Source organism: Arvicanthis niloticus, chromosome 15 (genome assembly GCF_011762505.2).
Source record: "Arvicanthis niloticus isolate mArvNil1 chromosome 15, mArvNil1.pat.X, whole genome shotgun sequence".
Classification (NCBI taxonomy): domain Eukaryota; kingdom Metazoa; phylum Chordata; class Mammalia; order Rodentia; family Muridae; genus Arvicanthis; species Arvicanthis niloticus.
This window is the reverse complement of record NC_047672.1, coordinates 71012411-71035480: the sequence shown is the minus strand read 5'-3', so window position 1 is coordinate 71035480 and position 23070 is coordinate 71012411. Positions and strand designations below refer to the sequence as shown.

General features: G+C 41.1%; 2 protein-coding genes across 3 annotated transcripts in view; one reads left to right on the top strand and one right to left on the bottom strand.

The window, feature by feature from the left end:
• Positions 1 to 7107: 7107 nt before the first annotated feature.
• On the bottom strand, positions 7108 to 11346 carry Tmem60 (transmembrane protein 60). 2 transcript variants are annotated; one of them, XM_034519110.2, is made up of 2 exons: positions 11143 to 11346; positions 7108 to 7758 (listed from the first exon to the last, which is right to left on the bottom strand). In XM_034519110.2, the coding sequence occupies exon 2, from the start codon at positions 7708 to 7710 to the stop codon at positions 7309 to 7311; it is 402 nt and encodes a 133-aa protein (XP_034375001.1). In that variant the 5' UTR covers positions 7711 to 7758; positions 11143 to 11346; the 3' UTR covers positions 7108 to 7308. The 2 variants fall into 2 exon arrangements, with proteins under 2 accessions (XP_034375001.1, XP_034375002.1); XM_034519111.2 differs by lacking the exon at positions 11143 to 11346 and adding an exon at positions 10825 to 11134.
• A 236-nt stretch (positions 11347 to 11582) lies between these two features.
• The window catches only part of Phtf2 (putative homeodomain transcription factor 2), a 110887-nt gene continuing 99399 nt past the window's right edge, over positions 11583 to 23070 (top strand). Inside the window, 1 exon segment of the mRNA XM_034519109.2 lies at positions 11583 to 11731. The gene's annotated coding sequence lies outside the window, so the exon portion shown is untranslated.

Below are 23070 nucleotides of genomic sequence, written 5' to 3'. Positions count from 1 at the left end.
TCTTCTTACCTTTGTTTTGTAATTATTTTCTTTGATTTAACATTACATTTTAGTTTCAGACTTCCTATTTCTGTTTTTATCTACTGTCTTCTGAAACAGCAAGGACCAGGGTGGGGTGGGGTTAGGGGTGTAGTCTTATATTTCAGGTATCTACCTTTCTAGCTTGTCCTGGATTTCACACCCAACTAAAGAATATGAATGAGCTGAGAGAAATATATGGGCATGTAAAATTCATGTTAACCAAAATTATAAGCAAAATGTATTAGTTTCTTTTAAGCATACTCTATCTTTATGTACGGCCTTTTGCCTGCATGTGTATCTGCATCTCTTGTGTGCAGTGCCCAGAAAGGCCAGACAAGGGCTTTGGCTCCCCTAGGACAGTGCTTCTCAGCCTTAATGCTGCAATCCTCTCATATAGTTCTCATGTTACAGTGACCCCAACTATAAAATTATTTTTGTTGCTATTTCATAACTATAATTTTGCTACTGTTAGGAACCAAAATGTAAATATCTGTGTTTTGTGATATCTTAGGAGACTCCTGTGAAAGGGTCATTCTATTCCTTCAGGAGGTTGTGTGCTGCTATATAGGTGCTAGGAATTGAACTCAGGACCTCTAGAAGAGCAACCATTGTTCTTAACCACCGAGCCATCTCTCCGGCCCACCTTTGTATTCCTTCACTGTGATCTTCTTACCAGTATTGTGAAAATACAAAAGCTGTGATCCCAAAATTAATTTGGACAGTCTTGTTCCTGTTTTCATGGAATTTCCTTGTTGAAATTGTATGTATCTGAGCCAACACCCCTTTTCTTGAGTGGGTCTTTTTAGTCCTCGTTTCTCTCAGGTAAAATCCCGAGAGCCCTGAGCAGACGATTCCTCATCATTCCTCATCTCGCTATTGCTCCTTAGTCCTTGCTCTGAATCTCCCACAGGAATGGTGGTGTCAGACAGTGCTGTTTACTGCCAGATCCATGCACATACTTCCTGGGTTTCCAGTTAATCCTGCAGCACTTACCACTTTCTCCTTACAGCTCTATGATCTGTTCTTTGTGGTGAAGGTGATGGATTTTCAGTGTTTCACCATGGTCTTTGCTCTTGTCTGTGAGTTCCATTTCTCAAGTAGTCTTGGACTGCAGGACTTGGAGCTGGCATGGCTTCTCACTTACATTTTACTTATCATATGGTCAGATCTAGTTTGTTCTTCTCTCTCTTACCCTCAAGCATTAGATGCCCCCTTTCTCCTTCTTTCTGTTAGCAGCATCTCCATCTCTCAGGACACCAGTTGTTGTTTTTCCATGTACCTAGTAAGATGACTGCCGGAATGTCTTTAGTTCATGCAGTGTTATATGACAGAGTAGATGGGTGTACCACTCGGACTCTTCCAACAGCCTAAGATGTTCTAGGGTGATCCCAAGTCCTCTGGCTTCCATTCACAATCCCAGTCATTTTGTTTTGCTTCAGCTGACTTTTAAGATAGGATTTTTATTTTGTTTAGAAACATTCCATAGTGGTTCTTTTTCTAAAGGTAACGGTCATACACTTACTATCGTAATGAAGAGCCTTTATGATACAGTTCTTTCTACCCAGCCTCATATCACAGTATTTTCCATCTGATGTGGTCAGTTCTTGGCTTCACCAAATGATAGATAAGTGTACAGTCATCTCAAGGTATCCCTGGGGGGAATTGGTTCTGAGACCTGTTTTGCATACTTAGATCTTCAGGTGTTATGTAAGTATTCTATATAAATATTTGTCTGTAACTTCTGTATATACCTTAAACCACTTCTAGGTTATTTGTAATATTTAATGTAAATGCCATGGAAAATTTTTTTCAGGGACGTCTATGTTCAGTACAGACACTGTTTTCCCCATTCACCTTCAGTCTAGATAGAATTGGTTGGCTCTGTGGGTAAGGCACACCTGGCTATTGAGAGCTGACTGTTTGACATGCCCTCCATGTACTCTGCTGGAGAAATACCTGGAACACAACACAGTCAAGTCTTGCCTTTCTTTACAACACTACCTTCATGCTGTGGCCTCAGTAGTTTGAGTAGAAGAGTCTTATTTCTTGACATACATGTTAGTAGTATACAGTGGGCTCTTGCTAAACCACAAACAAGTATCATTAAGTTTATTCCTCCTCTTGCACCTGACACCTCACATAGTATGCTTTGTATTCTATAAATCGTTGAGGAAACAGAAGAACAAATGATGTATGCTTTTGTAATTTAAAAACTCAATTCTTGGGTATAATTCAACAGAAATGTGGAGAAAATTAGATAAGCAGGCACTGTTGAGAAATGGAGTTTGTGTTTTGTACTGTACTCCTGGCTAGCATTTAAGGTAGCTATGTAGGAGTTAATGTGTTAGATAACCTTATATAACAGTTATTTCTCCCCATCACAGCTAGTTTTTCTGATGATATTGAAAGTTATTACAAATTAAAGCCATTCCACCCCACTCCTCTCGAGGTAGGGTCTCAGGCAGTCCTGGCTATCCTTGAACTCAGTTGCTTTGCTATGTGTGTGACCAGGCTGGTTTGAAATTCAGAGGTCCTCCTGCCTCTAATTCCCAAGTGCTGGGTAATTAGATCAGCCCTTTCTCCCCAACCATGGGGTTTCTCTGTGTAGCCCTGGCTGTCCTGGAACTCGTATGTAGACCAGGCTGGCCTTGAACTCAAAGATCCACATGCCTCTGCCTTCAAAGTGCTGTATTAGATTTCTAAGTAAATAATTCAAGTGGCAATCATGTAAGCAGCACCTTAATGTAATCTGAAGTAGAACTGAGTAGTTTTAACTCTTTATCATTCTGTTTACAGATCTGTGATTCTTCCTTCTGATAGTATACAACAGGAAATCAGAAATACTGAATCATGCAACTGCACACTTTTTCTTTTTGGCTAGTGAACTCTCAGGAGTTGGGCAAGTACATGAACATGGAATATTCTCAGTCAATCCTGTAAGGCTACTTCACTGGAATATTAGATAACACATTTGTAGAACTGTAGCCGTTGTTTAATACAGATGTGTTAACAGAAATAGCTGTATATAACCCGAGGAAATTGTTTCACCTAGTGTTCCTTCCCTCTGCACATGGGTGGTAATACCCATCATGTTGATTGGTGAAAGTCAAACAACAAAACATGACAGATGCTCTAGCACACTGCTGGCTTACTATAGACAAACTTGGCTTCTGCTTCTGGGATTCAATTACAACAGTAGATATATGAGCCTGTGCTCTGGGTCACGCTGGTTCCTTTTACACCATTTCCTTAATGTTTTCCTCTAGCTTGGGGTGAAGGATGGATATACGGAAGAAGAAAGGTTCATGAGGGAAGCTGAGGTAAAGGTGTGGCAGTGAGTGGACATTTAAAGGTCATGTCAGATGGCACAGAGAGTGTGTGGAAGGTGGCAACAGAAAGCTGCCTTAGATATAACATTGCCTTAGGCTCGCACTGAGAGTGAACGGTAAAGGGCTCAGGAGAAACTGTGTGCATTCAATACCTAGTGTCTGAGAAGGAGCATTTTCTACCTACTTTAATTTTTACCCTATGTAACAGCATTGAGAGTCCCACTCCTGTTCCTCAGAGCCCACGGTCAGACTTCATTTGCCTGAGTCTTAGTTTGATCATTATGAGTTGCCATTCCTCTCTGTCCTGCCATCATGGACACTCGAATTTTGTACTTATTCTGTGAGCAACAAATTGACATTACATTCCTTTGGTAGTTGGTGAATGCTAAAGGGATTGACCATTCAGTCTCACTAAAGAGGAATGCCTGTTCTTTATGACTCCAGTGCTTAGGGCTGTGCCTGCTCGTTTATGGACGAAAATGACTATGTATTTTCCTCTCTGGATCGGCTGTGTTCATTCGTTAACAGTAATTCTTCTTATGTGCTGAACTGTAAAACAGCAAAGTGGAAAACAGGCCAAAGTTGTCAGCGTAGTAAACTTAAGCTTTTTATGGTGTCCAAACTTCTGACACTGTCATCTGATCCTGCGGAACGTGTGTGCTGCAAGTTAGACATGCTTACAGCAGACCTATCCTGAGTACTTGAGAACTCTTCATTAGTGGGTTGTTCTTGTTTCATAGAGCTACCCGGGGGAAACAGATACTCACAGAACACAACTTGCTAATACTTCATGAAGATGTTTCTTACAGACTGCTCTTTCTCAGAAATTACAACAAACCTTTTGCTCAGTGCTAACCATAAGTTATGTATCTATCACCACTTAGAAAATTAATGGCCTTAGTAAGAGCCTCTAATGTTACTTAAGACTGTTTATTTTATAATTAGTAAATATTTCTGTATTATAAATGAATTATAAGAAGGAGCTCAGAAAGGCATTCTCTCCCTTTAATACTATTTTTCCACTTGTAAGCATTATTTCTTTTTAGTGTTTCTCATGACCTAATGCTGAAGTGCGTTGTTTATTCAGACATACATTAATAATTTATTGTGTATTACACAAGGAAAAAATTCTATATTGAGAACCATTCGGAGGCCATTAATACTGTTTATCTTCATGTGTAAGCAGGTTGGTTATTGTATCACCTTTTGCATATATTTCTTACCCATTTCTTTACCTTCTTGTTAAAACTGTTGTGGGAAAAGACTTTTTACACTTTTTCTCACTCAGAAGAGCTTCCAGTTAAGACAGTTGCTTGAACAATTTAATCTGAACCAACTGATTCTTTGGCTTATATAATAAGAACTTTCTTTGCATTTACTTAATTATATATTCTGGTGACCAGTTTGGATCTCTCAATTAAATTTGGAGTTACCTGACCAAGCCTGGAATCTTCATTTTTAAATACTGTTTTTTATGACCCCTATTTTTAGATACTCAGACATAACACTCCATGGGCAGTTACACAACAGGTAGGTATTTGTAACTACATTTTATTTGGTTAGGTCTTTAGTTTTGAAAACCTAATATGATTTAAGCTGTTGTTGTGGGATGTGGCTGCTTTTGTTATTTTTATTTACAAGAGAGGAATGTATTAAAATAATCTTTTGGGGGCCTTGGAAGATGACTCAGTAAGTAGGTTAAATGCTTGCTGTTAAAATATGAGTACCTCCGTTTGGATACCCAGTACCCACATAAAAACTAGACATTTGGGTGGTGGAGACAAGTAGGTCCTGGATGTAGGGGACTTACTGGCTCCTCCGTTTTACTAGCTGGCAAACCCCAGGTTTGGTGAGAGATCCTGCCTCAAACAGTGATGGGCAGGATTCAGGAAGACAACAGGTGTTGACCTCTGGCTTCCACACACATGCATAGATCCCTGCAAACTGGTATCCACCAGACATAAAAAGCCTGTATTCCTAGAAAAAATAATGATCTGTATGTTAAGACTCAAAACAGAGTTTCTGTAGCCAGGCTGACTTCAAACTCAAAACTCTGCTCCTCCAGCTGGTGTTATAGAATGTATCACCATACTCTCTGCCTATGTTAGAGCCTTTAAAACATCAAAATGGCCACTTTCAGATTGCTGACGAGCTAAAAGTCAAAGCTACAAAGGACAAAATCTCTTGAGGGCAAAAGAGGGCAGAGTGGTTAAGAGCTCATACCAATCCTCCAGAGGATCCGAGTTTGATTTAAGGACTCAAGTCAAGCATCTATATAGACTACAGCTCCAGGAAATCTGACACCTGCATCTCCCTGTACATACTATTTCATGCACAAACACACATGCATACAATTTAAAATAATTCTAAAACAATCTTAAAAGTACTTGTAAGTTCAGCAATATCAGCACTTGCTCCAGTAGAGAAGAGCAGGGATTGATTCGAGCACCCAGTTGGTCTCAACCTCTGCAACCCCAGTTCTGGAGAACCTTGTGCTCTCCTCTGGTCTCTATGCACTGCTGCATACACATTAGTGCACATGAACTTACACAAGCACATACAACATTCACACAAAAGTAAAAACAAAATAATTTTATTTTCAGGTTTTGAAATGTTTCACTTCCAAACTTTTCAGAAATACTGCTGTTAGCATTCTGTCTAAACTCCATCCCACAGTTACCTGGCAATAGCCAGGTAGGGGCTGCTTGTCCTCTCCTCCCTCTCTTGATTTCTTGCCTTCTTGCTCTCCATCTGTCCCCTTGACCCTCCCCCGTTCCCCTCCCCCTCTCCACGTTCTCACGGCCAGCCTCTACTTCTCTACTCTCTGCCTTTCTCTGCCTCTACTACCCTCTTAACTCCTCTCCCTATGCCCTGAATAAACTATTCTATGCTATACGGTCGGTCGTCATGTGGCTGGTCCCTCAGAGGGAAGGGATGCCTCTGCCCGAGACGTTTATAAAAAGATAGAGATATAGAATATGCTCTGTGGGGCTGTGGTGAGGTATGGGGGAAGGGGATGTCTCAGTGGGCCCATGCCAAGGCATCCCTTCCCCTGAGGCACCAGTTACAGGACGGTATGGTATAGAGTTTAATTCAGAGCATGGGGAGGGGAGTTAAGAGGGTAGTAGAGGCAGAGAAAGGCAGAGAGAGCGGTGAGGGGAGGGAAGGGGAAGGGAATGGGAAGGAGAGAGCAAGAGTTAGAAGAGGCAAGAGATCAAGATAGGGAAGAAGTGGCAAGAATCTCCTTTTATAGTGGGTCAAACCTACCTGGCTGTTGCCAAGTAACTGTGGGGTGGAGTTTAGACAGAATGCTAACAATTTCTACCTGGATTTTATTGGCACTGGTTAAGTATCTTGTTGTGGTAGCCACATACTTTCTCAAACCTGAACACTTCCAGAGTAAATGGTGCATTGTGTCTGAGACTTCCAAGACAAATCGGCATAACTGGTTTCTGATAAGACTGGGAGAGTAGGTTCCCTAACTTCAGTAATAGGCAGCTCATTCATCCTAAGCAGTAGGAACAGCTCAAAGTAAAACTATCCTATATAAAAATGTCACACCAAGACTCTGGGTTGGAACATAAGTTGGCATCCTTAAAATATTTCCATAACCAATTTTCCCTTCATAATTTAAAAGCATATTTACTTTGTTTATACAGAGTCACAGTCCAGTAAATGTATATACAGTTATTTAACTAAAGACTTTGTATTTATATTAAGTCCTGACTATATACAAGGTAAGAGGCATGTGGAAAAATGAGGTCAGAAACAAGCTTTATTTACACAGGGATAATAAAGATATCAACTCAAATATTGAATAATTTAGCTTTGGGTTGGCTACAAGTTCATGCCGCACTCGGTATTTTCCCTCAGTTCTGTTATTCTTGAAACTTGTAAAGATTCGGAATACTGTGTAGCTTGCTGAACAGCAACAGAAATGAGACGATGTACTTGGAGGTCAGTCTCTCACAAAAAAGACATTATATCCAAGTTCTATTAGAGCGCCAGCCAGTAAGGCCCATAAAGGAATGAAGACATAGGAAAGATTCATGGTAGTAAACTGTTCCAGTTTAGCACACAGTGCGAGACAGAAGGCTAACTTAAGTAACATTGCAATGAGGTACCAGGCTTTTTTTTTAATATTGTGTGATCCATGTCGGGGGTCAAAGCCAGACTTACACCGACCAGCCATTTTCACAATCAGCATGACGAGAAGGATAGTGTCAAATATCCAGACTGGAATAAATATGAGGAACCAATTCCATGGTGCCTTCTCATCCAGTTTCAACACCAACATGATGAGGAAGAGTAATGTGAAAAGCCAGGTGAGGAGTACTCTCTGAGCCAAGGACATTCTCATTTAAACAGTTTAAAGAGTCTGTTTCAGGGATGAAATAAGGGAGACACCCTGAAAAGAAAAAAGGTCAGAATTTGATAGCAGAAATGACTTTGATTCCTAGTCAAGTTGGCTGCTTCCTGCTTCTCAGATTCTCTAATTTGGAAAACATTCTAGCATTCAAAACCTCTTTTAGCAATCACCAACTATTTTTGTATGCTCATGGGCACACACACACACACACACACACACACACACACACACACACTCAATTCTGAATCGTGTATATGTACGAGTATATGCACACTGCAGGTGCCCTTAGAGGCTGGAGGTGGCAGGTTTCACTGGAGCGCAGTTTAAGCAGTTATGAGCCTCCCAACAGTAGGTGCTGGGAACAGCTCTCCAGGGCTCTGTAGGAGCAGTCTATGTTCTTAACTGCGAAGCACTCTTTCCAGCCACTGCCGCCATTTCTTATAGTCCATGACTGACTTATTAAGATGTTTAGTGTAGACACTGAGCATGAACTTTATTCAAGAGTAGTTGGTTCCTTCTCAGTGTTTTCAAGTCCAAGTCATGACTTTATCTGCACCTCAGGGATGTTCTTAATCTCTCTGCAAACTTGCAAACCTAGAGTTTTGCATTTAATTTCAAGAGGTGTTAAAATAAAGCACTCAAGGCCAACACAATGAAACGTGTTTTGAGCCAGGTTTTCTGCGTAGCCCTGTCTGTCCTGGAACTCTGTAGACCAGGCTGGCATCAAACTCAGAGATCCACCTGCGTCTGCCTTTTCAGTGTTGGGGTTAAAGGCATGTGCCACCACTGCCTGGTGCATCATGAGGTTTGTAAGGATAGAATGACTGATATAAGAACAGCAAGACTGCAAAGGTCTTTACTTGGCTAAATAATCCACACAGGACTGACAACTACACTTTTACATAATCCTTATTTCTTGTATTTTTAAATATTTCCTTGCTACAGCAGATCATTGAAAAACTTGGGATTTTGTTATCATCTAGTGTTTAATGATCTGATGACAGGGGCTAACGTTTTATCACTGTTCTCTCTTCTATTTTAAAATAGATTCTTTTTAAAAGCTTTTTATGTGTATGTCTGCATGTGTGTGCCACATGTGCAAATGACCATGAAGCCCAGAAAAAAAAATGTATAATGCTAAGATTCTTTCTGAATGTGGATATCCCTGGTTAGTATCCACTGGTGCTAGAGTTACAGGCAGTCCTGAATCACCTAATGTAGGTATTGGAATTGAATTCAGGTCCTCTGGAAGAGCAGCAAGCATTTTTAATCACTAGCCATTTCTCCATTACCTAGGACTCTAGAGTCTGTTACTCTAGGATGCAGCCTTACATTTGGAAGGCCCAGTACCCACTCATTGCCAGAATATTTTTAATTTCTCTTATTTTTTTCAATTCTAATATTACCAAGATAATTCTTAAGATCTTCTACTTTCAGTTGTGAATGCATAAACTTATACCTTAGCTTAAAGTATAAAGATGTATTATATCTAATCTTCACATATGGATTTATAATTCAAGATTTTTTTTTTTATTGAAACCTTGTGACCATGAAGATGAAGGGTAAATACAATGGGAAATCACAAGGCAAACTACATGCAGTTGAGTAAGGCAACTTATTCAACAGAGGGTAAGGAAATGGAACAGCTGAGTAACATTTTATTCCTTTGACCATTGGAGAAGAAAACGAAATATAGGTCATGAGATTGTGAGAGGAACAAGTAGGAAGATTGGTTCTCTCCTACCACCATAGGGGTCTTGGGGACTGAGCTCAGGTCATCACTAATTAGAAAAGTGATCTCCATGATAAAGGACAGAGTGAAGATAATAGGCACACACTAGAGAAGGGAAAGATCACAAACTCCAGAGGTAAACAAAAGGTACCAGTGGTAGAGAAGATGCAGGAACAAACAGGAAGAGCTAAAGAGCTGGCTAGAAGGACCAAATGAACAGTGTGGTCAGCTCTATTTGATAAAGTCTGCACTTCTCTAGGATGGCAATCTCGGTAACGTACACACCTGTGGCAGTTCAATAGTTAGACGCTGATGTCCTAGCTCCTCCTCAGACCCATATATTTGCATTTTGTTTAGTTTGCAAATGCTCTGGACTGCAGGAATTTGGCTTTTAGGAAGGCTTTCTTTTTGAGACAGAAATCTTACTACATAGTCTGGCTTGCCTAGAACTTTGCTTATATAGACCAGCCTGGTCTTGAACTCAAAAGAGCTACCTGACTTGACTCTGCTAGGACTAAAGGCAAAGGGGTGTAAGAGAACTGCTCACACTAGGCTCAGTCTTGGAAGGCAATTTCCTGTACCAGTCATTCCAGAAAGGACAGAGCAGAATGAGATTAAATTTGGAAGCTGAGGTAGAGATATGGGCAGGCTGCTTAATTAACAACTGTGTCTTTTTAATCCTGTGAATTTTATTTGCTCAATCCCAACCTCTTATTTGGCCAGTTTCAAAAACCTTTAACGAAGATTTGTGACCATTAATACTCTTAAATACAACTTTTCTCTACACAAACTTCATTCCCCCTCTCCTTCAGCGACAAGTATCAAGTTGAGTGCAATGACCACAGGCATTTTAGGACAAGAGGTGAAAGGATGCCAGGGCCTAAGCCTATTGTGGCTACAAGTTTATAATTGTGAGTCGACACAAAACTCAGTTGTAGAAAAATACTCTCAACAATGGAGATGACCTTATTGACCTTTAACTGACGTTTAAGGATTGCATACGCTGAACTACAATGGTGAGACAAGATTCCAATTTTACAAAGACATCTTAATTGTTTTAATAGTATTTGGGTTTTACCACCACTTTCTAAGGGTTGGTCAGAGGCGCACTCTAAGGCTAAGATTTGCTCAACAGATATTTCCCACTTAAGGTGGTTATATCTGTACACAGAAGGTAGGTTTTTTTGCTCGTATGCTTCCCGATCCATTGTTGAAACCTTCAGAACTTTTCTCCACACGGAAATATACAGGCCTCTTATTCTAACACCTGCATCTAGTACTCACTTGTGCGTAGGAGCCTCATCCAAGGTCCTTCCCATACCATTCCATTTCCCTTCTCCCGCTACTCTCAATACTAAATGAACTCTCCTTACCCAAAGACAGCTCTGTTTAATCAGCTCACAATTTCCTTCTCAAAATCAGTGGCTTCGCCCCTTACAACTTGGTTGGCTTTAGGGCTCATCTGTCCTGGAACGTCAGGATCCTCCTAAACTATCCTGGTCTTTGGTCTGGAAATGTCCATGGTGGTTTCGTGGGGATGTTCGGACTCTCCCAAACTCATGCTGGGATTTAATGCAGTTTTTGCAAGATGCACCCCATAGCAACGCGCCTGCAGCATGAAGGGGTGAGGGTCACCCGGAGGCAGCGCCGCGGCAACGACAGGGCAAACAAGGGCCGAGCTCCTGACTCACCTGGCAGCGCAGCTGGCGGGAGAGCCGAGAGGGCAGCGAAGGTCGGGAAATCCGCCAGTTTGGATCCTAGTCCTCTTCCACACTTTTCCCCCCCATTAAATTCTTAGGCCCTCACATGATAATTATGGAGAAGACATAGTTCCGCCTCTCCAAACCGCCGCAGCGGGGGCCCTCCACCCCTCAGGGTTCCGCCCACATCCGGGGCTGTTCCCGCCGCCCTTGGCCTATCCCGAAGAGCAGAGGGGGACGCCGTTCGGCGAGCTCAGGCCCGTTCCTCCCGCTCATTGGTTCATTTGGCCGCCAGTAACTGACTTTCCTCCTTTCTGGTTCGACAAAAGGGCGCCGTTGGCCCCGCCCTCGCTTCGCCCCGCCCCGCTCGCCCCGCCCCCGCAGCCCGAGGCCTGCGGCGCAGACTCAGTGGCCAGGCAAGGAGCCGCGGAGGGGCGGGGTCGCGGTGGGCGGCGCGAGGCTGGAGCAGCGCGCTGCGGGCGGCGGGGCTGTCGCTCTCCGCGCTCCAGCGGCTGCGCTTGCCTTCGAGCCTCTGCGCGTCTCCTAGCCGCTTCCCCGCGGCGCGGCGCCGGCGGCTACGGTAAGCGCCACAGCTCCACGCTCGGCGGGCCATGTGGAGGTCGCCGCGCTCTGACAGGATCCCAGGGCTGTGTGGACCGGGCGGCAGGGCGGCAGGGCGGCGAGCGGGATGGGGCGCGGGCTCCGGGGTCCGCGGAGCGCCCCCTGCCACGGGCACCTGCGGGCCCCGCTCGGCCGCGGCCCCCTCCCATCGCTGGGGCGCGGCGGCTGCGGGCCGAGGCTCGGCACGGCGTGGGTGCCCGCGCCTCTGCGCTCCTCCGGCGTGGGGTCGCGCGGTCCCCAGAGGGCGTGTGTGGGCGGCGGGTGGCCGGGCCCGGGCCCACGCGAGGTTCTCCAGCGGCCCGAGGCGCGGGCTCGCAGAGCGGTCGTCCTGTGTGCAGGCACTGCCCGCGCGGAAGGGCAGCGGCTGCTCCCGCAGCCCCGGCGCACTGGAGTTGCGGCTTCTACAGCGCCTGCGGAGGGTCGGCTGCCTGAGTCCGGAGCATGGGCCTTGCAGGGCATTTCAGGTCTGCAAACAATGCCATGGTCCATAGGCATGCTTCACCTTGTTTCTGCCTCGTGTTGACAGCCGGCGTTCTAGTATTGTTCTGGTATTGTGCTTTCCAACTCATCGCCGCCTTGTTAAACTTCAGGAATCATTTTGTTAACCATTTTATTTTTACCCCGACAACGCCGAGGAACTGCATTAATATGTGCTACAGGGAGAGTACAATGTGAAACAATTAATTAATCTTCCGTGTGGGTTTTACATACTTGGGTGTATGTAAATTAGGTATGCAATCTACAATTGTTTTGTCACTGGTAGATGTTGCTTTCTTTGATGTTACTTTACTTTTAATACTTTTGTAATTTTTTTATTGCTTTCACCAAACATTTTTAAGCGTTTCTTGCCTAATTTTTCTTCTTCTGAGTCTTTGATTATAAATTATTATGACTTTGCTAGGTACTTTCGTAAATCCTTTTTGAAAAAAGGATTTTTTTTAAAAAGGATTTACGAAACACTGGTCTTCACATGCACTTGGGCTCAGGTCCTAACTTAGGTTAGTCCCTCCTGTAGACTATAGATTAAAAGAGAAAGAAACGGGTATTCCTGTGAGTTTTATGACTCAGACTCCAGACTCTAGAGGAAAGGAATTGGGAGGTCCAGGCAAACTGAGCCATGTCTGGAACCAGAAAACAACAAGGTGGTTCCAGGAAATTTCTTAAGTTTTTCCCCCTTTGGAAATAGTCTGCCTCCTGCACAAGGACGCTGTTGAATGCATTAGATGATACCAATACTATCTAATGTTGGGTGGCAAGGATTCTGATTGTTACCATATTGTAGTAGACCATAAAAATGTATTCATTTCAAGTGCATCTAACAGTGTGGGCACTCTTGTGTAGTCAAGCCTGCAACAGTTAAATATTTTAAAGGCCAACTTGGCACTGGAGAGTTGGTGCTAAAAATAAAGATGACCTGAACAGTTTTTAAGTGGAAACCTTTTTGGCTAGTCCATTTTGTGTACAATTGTAAGGAATATGTAATGCATATATCATCACTAAGAGAATGTATGTTACTATGTTGAAAACATGAAGATCATAAATTAGTTGGGTTAGTTGGATTATTTATGCCACTTAAATCCAATGACTAATTATTTTTCTCTATTTTACAACTAAGATTTAGTTAACTAACTGTTTGAGATTTTAATGGTGATGAGTTGATAAAATCACTTATAATCAGTTTGATTACAAGGACTACATTTCAAGTATTATGTCAGGGCTACAGTAAAATGGGCGTAGACTTGGTAGAAAGAGACTAATAAACTGAAGTCAACAGTGTTGCATAGTGGTAAACTGAATCCAAGCTCTTTGTCTTGTAAAGCTTCCGGATCACTGTGTAAACTCACAGTTGAGTGTTGTGGAAGATGCAGGGATGGAGTCAGTGGCTTAGGAGGAGAGATACTTAAACAAAAGATAGTACCTCATTGTATTGTGACAGTGTTTGGAATCTGGCTGACTTTATGGTGATTTTAAAGGGTAGGTACCTGGGCCAAGTGTGGTAGCATGTGCCTTTAAAGAAGATGTCTGAATTCTAGGACAACCTAGTCTATGTAGTGAGACCTTTTTTCAAGCAATAACAACAACAACAACAACAACAAACAAACAAACCAAAGGGACTGGAGAGATGGCAAAGCCAGGGTTCAAATATACATGCAGGCAAATATCAATGCACATAAAAATAACACTGGCTGTTCTTTTGGAAGACCTGAGTTCAGTTCCCAGCACTCACATGGCTGATTATAACTGCCTGTAACTCTAGTTCCAGGAGAGCCAACATCCTCACACAGACATACAAACAGGCAAAACATCAGTGTAAATTAAAAACAAAGGAAAGAAAGAAAGAAAGAAAAAAAGAAAGAAAATCAAAACAAGTTATACTCACTCAAGTTTAAATACCTGTTGATCTTTTTTACTGTGACTATGATACCACATCACTTTCCTTATTTGTTTAGCAGAGAGGACAGTGCTTCTAAGTGGATATTAAGTACTAAATAAAATATATCATGATAAGCACTGAACAAAGAAGAAGGAACACATATCTTTTATTTTTTAAGAGAAAGATTGAGAGGTCCAGGGAGGAGCTTTCTTGAGCATTGGAGGCTTAAGTAGTTTCCATAAATAGGGAAGGAAGGAAGCTACTCCATACAGAAGGCAGTCTCACAGCAGAATGGGCATTGTAGCTCTGTATGTAAGTCCTTATGAATACCAACAGTAAATGCTAATTTGCATAGGTTCTTTCTAGGCAGTGTGAGTATATCCACTTTTGAAGGTCAGAAATTGCAAACTTAAATAATAAATCATTTTCTTTTTTTTTTTTTTATTACTGTGACAAAACACCACGACCAAAAGCAACTTATAAAAGAAAGTATTTAATTTGGAACTCATGGTTGTGCATGTTAAGAGTCTGTGGCCCTTACAGTGTGGGGAGCCTGGCATCAGGCAGCCAGGCAGGGCCCTGAAATAGTAGCCAAGACTTACAAGTTGATCCACAAGCATTGGAGCAGAAATAAAAGAGAAGAACTGGAAGTAAATGGGCTTTCACCCCCAAGTGACTTAACACCTCCAACAAGGCCATCCCTCCTAGTTCTCCTCAAACAGTTCCTAACAAATCCATGAGCCTATGGGGGCCATTCTCATGTAAACCATCACATACACTTGGAGAAACAACCTGTCTGTTGTTACATTTTTACCTAATACTTATTCTTCAACCCTTATTTTCTAAGTGCCTATTCATACATTTTTAAACATGTTTGGTTAGTCAGGCATTTCACCGTTTCAGTGAGCCTTTTCTTTCAAGCTGTAAATGAAGACAACAAAACACCCAGAGGCATTTGCACCATTTTTTGCCACCTTTGTATAGGAATCTTAAAGTGGCTTTTGTTGTCCCTAACCTCTACCCAGTCTAGAGACTCCTTTATCAGCCAACTTTCTTTTTCACTTTTTTTCTCTCTCTCTCTTTCTCTCTCTCTCTCTTTCTTTCTTTCTTTCTTTCTTTTCTTTCCTTCTTTCTTTCTCCTTTTTGAAACAGGGTCTTATTATGTAGCTTTGGATGGCCTGGAAGTCCATATAGACCAGATTGGCCTTGAATTCAGAGATTCTGCTTCCTCTGTCTGGGACTGAAGGAATGTGCCACATGCCTGCACAGCCAGCTCACTATCTTAAAACTAGCTTGGGCTATGCTGTCAAGGTAGAATGTTTTGAATTGGGACTGCACTTGAAACAGAGGGAAAGATTCCATGGTTATATCTCTCTCATTATCGTGGAACTCAGCATACACGGGTTTATAAAACTGAACCATCACTTGATCATCAGAAATGTCTAAGATGCAAATACAGATGACATTTAGGACAGCTGCATTTTCAGTTCAGGTTGTTAGTGTTGTGCAGGTGGCTGAAAAAATGCAGAGGTTAGTTTGCAAAGAAAAATGCTGACTGCATCCTAAAACAGGTGATTTTTATGAGCATTAGGCAAGAAAGAAAATATTCTGGATTTAATTCTGAGTAGTGAACAGTAACTGGGGCAGGAAATGGCTGTGGCTGAAGAACTCCCTGATAATAATCATAGCTAGATTAAATTTGACATTTAGTGAGAGGAAGTAAAGAAAAGACTGCAGTGTTCTTTCTGGATGTAGAAGCAATAGAAGAACTGTTAGGAGTTTATCTGCAGAAATTTTGAAGAACAATAGCACTGATAACACTTAGTACAAAAAAACCCCTCAAGTGAGCTATTAATAAAACAGGGAATAAAGGACCTGAAAAAAATAGAGATAGCAAAAATCTATGAAAGATATTTGAAAGTTATGTACACAAGTTTCAGTTTTCCTTAGATTGAGGTTTAGGTCTAAATTCTGTCAATGACCAATTCAGCAACTCTGGGTTCATTTTGTAACTTTTCTGAAGTTTGGTTTTATTCTTGAGATACAGATGTCTATCTTGTTACACTTTAATGTTAAACTGTAAGTGAGCTGTTAGATGCCTTGACATAGTGTGTGGCGTATTAGACTTACTCAGAAGCTGTTGTGATTATTTGACTACATTGAGCTTTAAAAAACAGTCTGGTGGTAGTGGCATACACCTTCAGTCCCACTACTTGAGAAGCAGAGGCTTGCAGATCTTTGTGAGTTTGGGGCCAGCCTGGTTTATGTAGTGAGTTCTAGGACAGCCAGTGCTACATAATTAGGCAACCCTGACTCAAAACAAATCAAAACAAAAACAAACAAACAAAACAAATAGAAAACTCCAGAAAAGGGTAACAAAGCCAGAAAATGGCAGACAGGAAAATAACTCATGAAGAAGCAGTATTCTGCTAAGTCATTCACAGGCAGAGTTCAGTAAAAAATTTACTAGAGCCACATCTATATGAAATGAGTTTAATATTCTTAATGTCAAAAACATAAACTTACTGAAACTGGGTCTCTGCAATGTGATTAAAGCATATAGATAAAGGGACTTATTTTTCCTTAAGTCTCAATCTTATTTCTAAAATATTTTTCCTGTGTTTGTATGTGTCAGGGTGAGGGGATGTACAGGAACATGTTCATGTCTCACTGGACTTGGAGCTCACTGATGTGGCGGGCACAGTGAGTGACCAGCAAGCCCAGGATTCTCCTGACTTATCACCCAGGTGGTGTGCAGGGGTGGCATGGACTGCACCTGGCTTTATTGGGTTTGGGGAACAGATCTGAGATTCTTAGGCTTGAAGGGAAGGTGGAAATTGAACCATCTCTAGACTCCTTTTCTAAAATCTTTAATAGAGATTAATTATTTCATTTTAAAAATGTTTTTAACTTCATTACTATGTCTGCACATGTTTCATGAGTGAGTGTGTCACAACGTGTGTATGCAGGTCAGAGGGCAGAGGATTTGGTTCTCTCCTACCTTTACATGGGTTTCAGGGCTCAGTCTTAGAAAGTCAGGCCTGTGTGGCAGGTGCTTTACCCACAGAGCTATCTACTGGGGCCTTGTCTTAGTTACTTTTCTACTGCTGGGACAAAGGACCATGACCAAGCCAACTTATGGAAGAGTTTTGGGGGCTTACAATTTCAGAGAGCTAGTACGTGTCAGGCATGGCAGGGGGCATGAGTGGCGAGCAGGTGTGGCGCTGGAGCAGTAGCTGAGAGCTTATGTCTCATCTGCACACTTGAGGCAGAGGGAGGAAGGGAGAGCTAACTGGGAATGTCATGGGCCTTTGACACCTCAGACTGGGGACCAAGCATTTTAATATATGAGCCTATGGGAGGCATTCTCATTCAAACCACAACACTCCTTTCCCTGGCTTCTATAGACTTGTAGCCATATCATAATGCAAAATGCATTTAGTCCATCTTCAGAAGTCCCCATAGTCAAGGCAACCTTTAGAAGAGTGTCCTGAGGTCTTACAGTTTCAAGGGTTGGTTCATGATCATCATGGAAAGGATGGCAGCAGGTGGCCATGGTGCTAAAGCTGGGCCTGAGCACTTAGATCTCATCTTCAAGTACAAGGCAGAGAGAATTAACTAGGAATGGCATGGAGTTTTGAAATCTCAAAACCCATCCCAGTGACGTCTCTGGCAAGGTCATTGTACTGGTCAGTTTTGACTGTTAACTTGACATAAGCTGGAGTTATCACAGACAAAGGAGCCTCCCTTGAGGAACTGCCTCCGTGAGATCCAGCTGTAAGGCATTTTCTCAATTAGTGATCAAGGGTGGGAGGGTCCCTTGTGGGTGGTGCCATCCCTGGGGGGATAGTCCTGTATTCTATAAGAAAGCAAGCTGAGCAAGCCAGTAAGTAACATTCCTCCATGGCCTCTGCATCAGCTCCTGCTTTCTGACCTGCTTTAGTTCCAGTCCTGACTTCCTTTGGTGATGAACAGCAATGTGGAAATGTAAGCTGAATAAACTCTTTCCTCTCCAACTTGCTTCTTGGTCCTGATGTTTTGTGCAGAAATAGAAACCCTGACTAAGATGTAGTGCTTTTAAAAGTTTATGTTTAGTTAGGTGTGGTGGTGTACTTACTCCTTAATCACAGCACTGGGGAGGCAGGGGCAGGTGAATCTCTGAGTTCCAGGCCAGCCTGGTCTACAGAGAGATTGCCAGGACAGCCAGGGAGGGCTATACAGAGAAACAAAATTACTTATAAAACATTCATATGTGTATATCTTGTATAGTGGGCATATTTCCACTCTTTTCCCTGTCTCTGTCCTCTCTTTGACTCCTTAGGCAGTTCTGCTTTTATGGTGTGGTGTGCGTGTGTGCATGTGTGAAATCTAGGACTCAGAAATAAGAAAAAACATATTTGTCTGAGATTGGCTTAATTCTTTAGTGTGATTATGTCCAGTTGTATCCTGCAAAGGACAGAACTTAGTTATGGCTGAAAAAATTTCCAGAGTTTCATGTGTCACATTTCCCTACGAATTCTATTGGATACCTAAGGTGGTTCCATAATTTAGCCATTGAGAGTAGTACTCCAGTAAACATTGCTGTGTAGGGATCTGTGTGACCTGGAGTCCTGTGGTATATACCTAGGAGTGCTAGAGCTGATTCACACAGAAGATCTGTTGTTGGTTTTTTATCAACTGTCCTCCACAGTGGCTGTGCTAGCTTACATTCCCACTGTCGTACAAGGTTCCCTTTTGTCTGCAGCCTTACCAGCATGTGTTGTTACTTGTCTTCTTAACTGAGATGCTGACTGGAACAAGGAAGCATCTCACTGTGGTTTTGATTTGCATATATAATTTTGATTTAATGGCTAAGGAAATAGAAGATTTTTTTCCATACATTTATTAGCCATTTTTTTTTTTTTTTTTTTAGAAACTGCTCATTTCATTAGTTCTTCTAAATATGATTTTGATTATTTCACTCTACAGATTTTGGTATATTATATCTTTATTTATTAAAAAATTTAATATACATTTATCTTTGTGTATGTTTGTGCTTGCATGTGCATGCACTTGTGCTGCCCACAAAGACACATGGGTACTGTGTACATGCTACAGCTTATGTGTGGATATCAGAGCACAACTTGAAGGATTTTGGGATTTTTTCCTTCTACCGTATGAGTACCTGGGATTAAACTCAGGTTGTCAGGTTTATTGGAAAACAATTTTATCTGTTGAGTCATCTTGCTGGTCCCATTTTAAATTTAATAAGACTTATTTTATTAACTCTCATATGGTCTGTCAATCTGTTTATTATGGGTTAATTTTGTTTTTGAGATGATCTCATTTTGTAGCTGTATCTGCACTGGAACTTGTGATAACCCTCCTCACTATCATCCCAAGGGTTGAAATTACAGGTGAGTGCCACCACACTGGCGCTCTCTTAAATGATTCACATGCTCTTGAAAAGACTCCTGGGAATTCTAGTGAAGTTGTTGATTGATAACATTAACTCTTTAATATTCTTTGACTTTTTTCCTCTATACTTGTTTGCTTTATCTGTGGACTGATTAATTTTTTTTTTTTAGCACTTTCAGTTTTTGCTTAATACATTTTGAAATTCTGCTACTGTATGTATTCGTGATTGCTTAATGAATTGGGCTCCTTTATTCTGTATAATTGCCCCCTCCTTATTTCTGATGATATACTTTGGACTAAAATCTATTTTACATGGCCTTTGAGCTTCTTTTGATTACTGTTAGCATAGTATAATGTTTTAATTTTTATGATTTACGTATTAATTTGTGTATATGTGTATAGATACATGTATGTGTTTGTGTATGCTTATGTGCACGTGGATGCCAGAGATAATTGTCAGCTATTTTGCCTAATAACTTTTCCACCCTATTTTTTGAGACTATGTCTCTCTTGAGCCCACCAGTTGGTTAAATTGGCTGGCCAGCACACGCCAGGCCCAGAGACTTATATGTGAGTTCTAGGTGATAACATTTAACTTTGGCTTGCATTTTTAAATCCACTTTATCATTTCTCCTAATTAATTTGTGCCATTTACATTTAATGTGATAGTTGATATTGTTGATTTTAAATCTACCAACGTGTTGTTTATTGAGACAGGGTCTGGCTGTGTAGCACTGCCTGACCTGGAACTCAAAGAGGTTCCTCTGGCTTGGCTTCCTGAGCCCTGGTACTAAAGACATAAGCCACCATGCCTGACCTAAGCCTGACATCATGCTGTTTGTTTTATTTGTTCTTGTTTGCCTTGTGGATTGGCTATTGTCATTGTTTGTTTGTATTGGCTAGTGTGTAACTTATGTTTAACTGAACAATGTTTTATATTGAGAAATACCACACTCTAGTTCTCTTTTAAACTTGGTATGCTATCTGGGCTGTGGTGTCACACCCCTGTTTTTGATCCCAGTACTCAGAGGCAGAGAGAACTCTTATGAGTTCAAGGCCAACATAGGCTACAGAGTAGGCCCCAGGACAGCCAGGACTACACAGAGAAACTCTTTCTTGAAAAACAAAACAAAGCGTATTTTTGTATTTTTTTCAATTTTGTTAAATATATAGAACATTTAGGGAAAAGGGGTTCTTAAATTTAATCACTATTTTCAGAGCTCTTATCTCCTTTGAATGGTCATAGTTTTGTATTTGATATTATTTTCTTTTTGCTTGAAGGACTTCCATTCATAGTTGCCATAGTGACAAGTTACTGCTGCTGAATTCTTTCAGCTTATGTCTGATGGAGGGACTTAAGTTCGGACCTTTGGCCATGCTAGAAGTGTGTAGGCAAACACACTGCCGTTGAACTGCATCCCTCCCCAGTGCCATGAAGTATTCCTTTTGTGCTTTTTTCCTACATATTTTATAATATAAGGACCTATGTTTTAAGTCCCCAATTAATTTTGAAATAATTTTAATATATAAGACAATGGTCTGTGTTTATTATCTTGATGCACATACCCAATACTTCAGACTAGCATTTGTGATGGAAGAGTTTGTTCTGCCACTGAGTGGTCTTACTATCTTTGTTGAAGATTACTAGACCATTCCCTTGATGTCTTAATTCTGTTTCATATGTCATTTTGCCTTTTTGTCAGTACTAAACTGTTTTTATTAAAGCTTTGCAATTTATTTTATAATCAGGAAGTTTGAATCTTACAGATGTTCTCAGTTGTTTGGTTTTATTTTCAGGCCCTGTAAAATTCAATATAAATTTTACTATGAAAAATTCTATATCTGCAAAACATGCCATTGAAATTTTGTTAAATGTTACATTGACTCTGTAGATCATTTTGGATATTGTGTGTATCTTAATGGTATCAAGTCTTCCAATCAAGGAGCATGAAATGTTTGTTTTTCAAATTTCTGTTTCTTCTAGCAATATTTCGTATAACCATTTTGTACTAAACTACTTTGTATTAAAATTATACATTTGAATATTCCTGTTTACAAATCCTGTCATCTACTTTTGTTTCTGTTTTTTTCTTATTGTTACAGCTTGTAAATTTTGTCTGAATGCTAGCCAGTTGAATGCTTTATGTTGTTTCCATCTGTATTTTCTTTCTATAGTTTTAAATATGATTAAGCATTTTCTTTCCTATTTTTTTCTTTTTTGTTTTGTTTTGATTTTTCGAGACAGGGTTTCTCTGAGTAGCCCTGGCTGTCCTGGAACTCACTCTGTAGACCAGGCTGGCCTGGAACTCAGAGATCTGTCAGCCTCTGCCTCCCGAGTGCTGGGATTAAAGGTGTGCGCCACCACCGCCTGTCAGAGCGTTATTTTAGTACACAGTTAAGGAGTTTGGAAACAGGTTATTACTCCTTCAGATCTTGCTTTGTCAGTTTTCTTTGGAGAGATCAAGAACTCCTTTTTTTTGTTGTTTATTTTGTTAAAAATTGTTTCTGTATTTATGTGTGTGTGTGTAAGTGTGTGTGTATACACTTGTGGATATCAGAGGACAAGTTCTGGAAGTTGGTTCTCTCCCCCAGTTGAGTCCTGAGGAGAAAACTCAGCTTTTACTCACTGAGCCATCTCAACAGCCCAGCACAAAGCTAATTTTGTACTATGATAAAGGCACCAACTCTTGTGAGTGTTGTATCTCTTATCCTTTAGTATAGGGTTTCCTCACCCTGGCTGTGAAGTTTGCCTGTTGTTTCGCTTATCTCCTTTTAGTGATTCTTTGACATGATGGAGTTTTTCTTCAGATATGTTCAGCACTGAACAGTTCTCAGTTGAAGACTGAAGAGAAATTAAGTTTTCTCTGGTAAGCTCTTTTTTTTCTGGACTTTCCCTATGAACTTCAGCTGCCTTAGTATCTGAATACTCACATCTCTCCTCATTCCTGGAGACTTCTGGGCTTTGGTTTTCTCATTGCAACACTGATCTTTGAAATGTAACAGCCAGTCACTGGGTTGGTTTGTTTTCTGTTTGGAAGATTACTGTGTACGTATTGCTTTCTATGTGAAAATAATTCATGTATTTTTCAAACCATTTAATTTTAGCATGTCTGTTTAGATTAATTAATTTTTTACTTTATGTAAATGACTGTTTTGCATAGTGCATGTCTGTGTACTGCATGTATGAATGGTAGTTGTGGAGGCTTTAAGATGTTGGATCCCTAGGACTGGAGTTAAAGAGAGTTGTAAGTTGTCATGATTGCTGCTCCTCTAGAAGAGCCACCAGGTCTAACCGCTTCAGCCCCAAAGCATGACATTCTTGGGTATTGAGCTTTGAAGTAATAATCTACATGGAAAAAGCAAAATGTCATTGTTAGTGTTATAATAAATCCAGTGATCTCAGAGGGCATTAGCCAGAGTATAGCAGATACCAGGCTTACTGAGCATGGTTCTGGTTATCTCCAACAGTTTATTCTGTCTGTCTGTCTGTCTGTCTGTCTCTGTGTCTGTCTCTCTTTTCTCTCTCC

What these genes read in the sequence shown, in the direction of transcription:
- Tmem60 (XM_034519110.2), bottom strand. Translation starts at nt 7,710, where the DNA reads ATGAGAATGTCCTTGGCTCAGAGAGTACTCCTCACCTGGCTTTTCACA.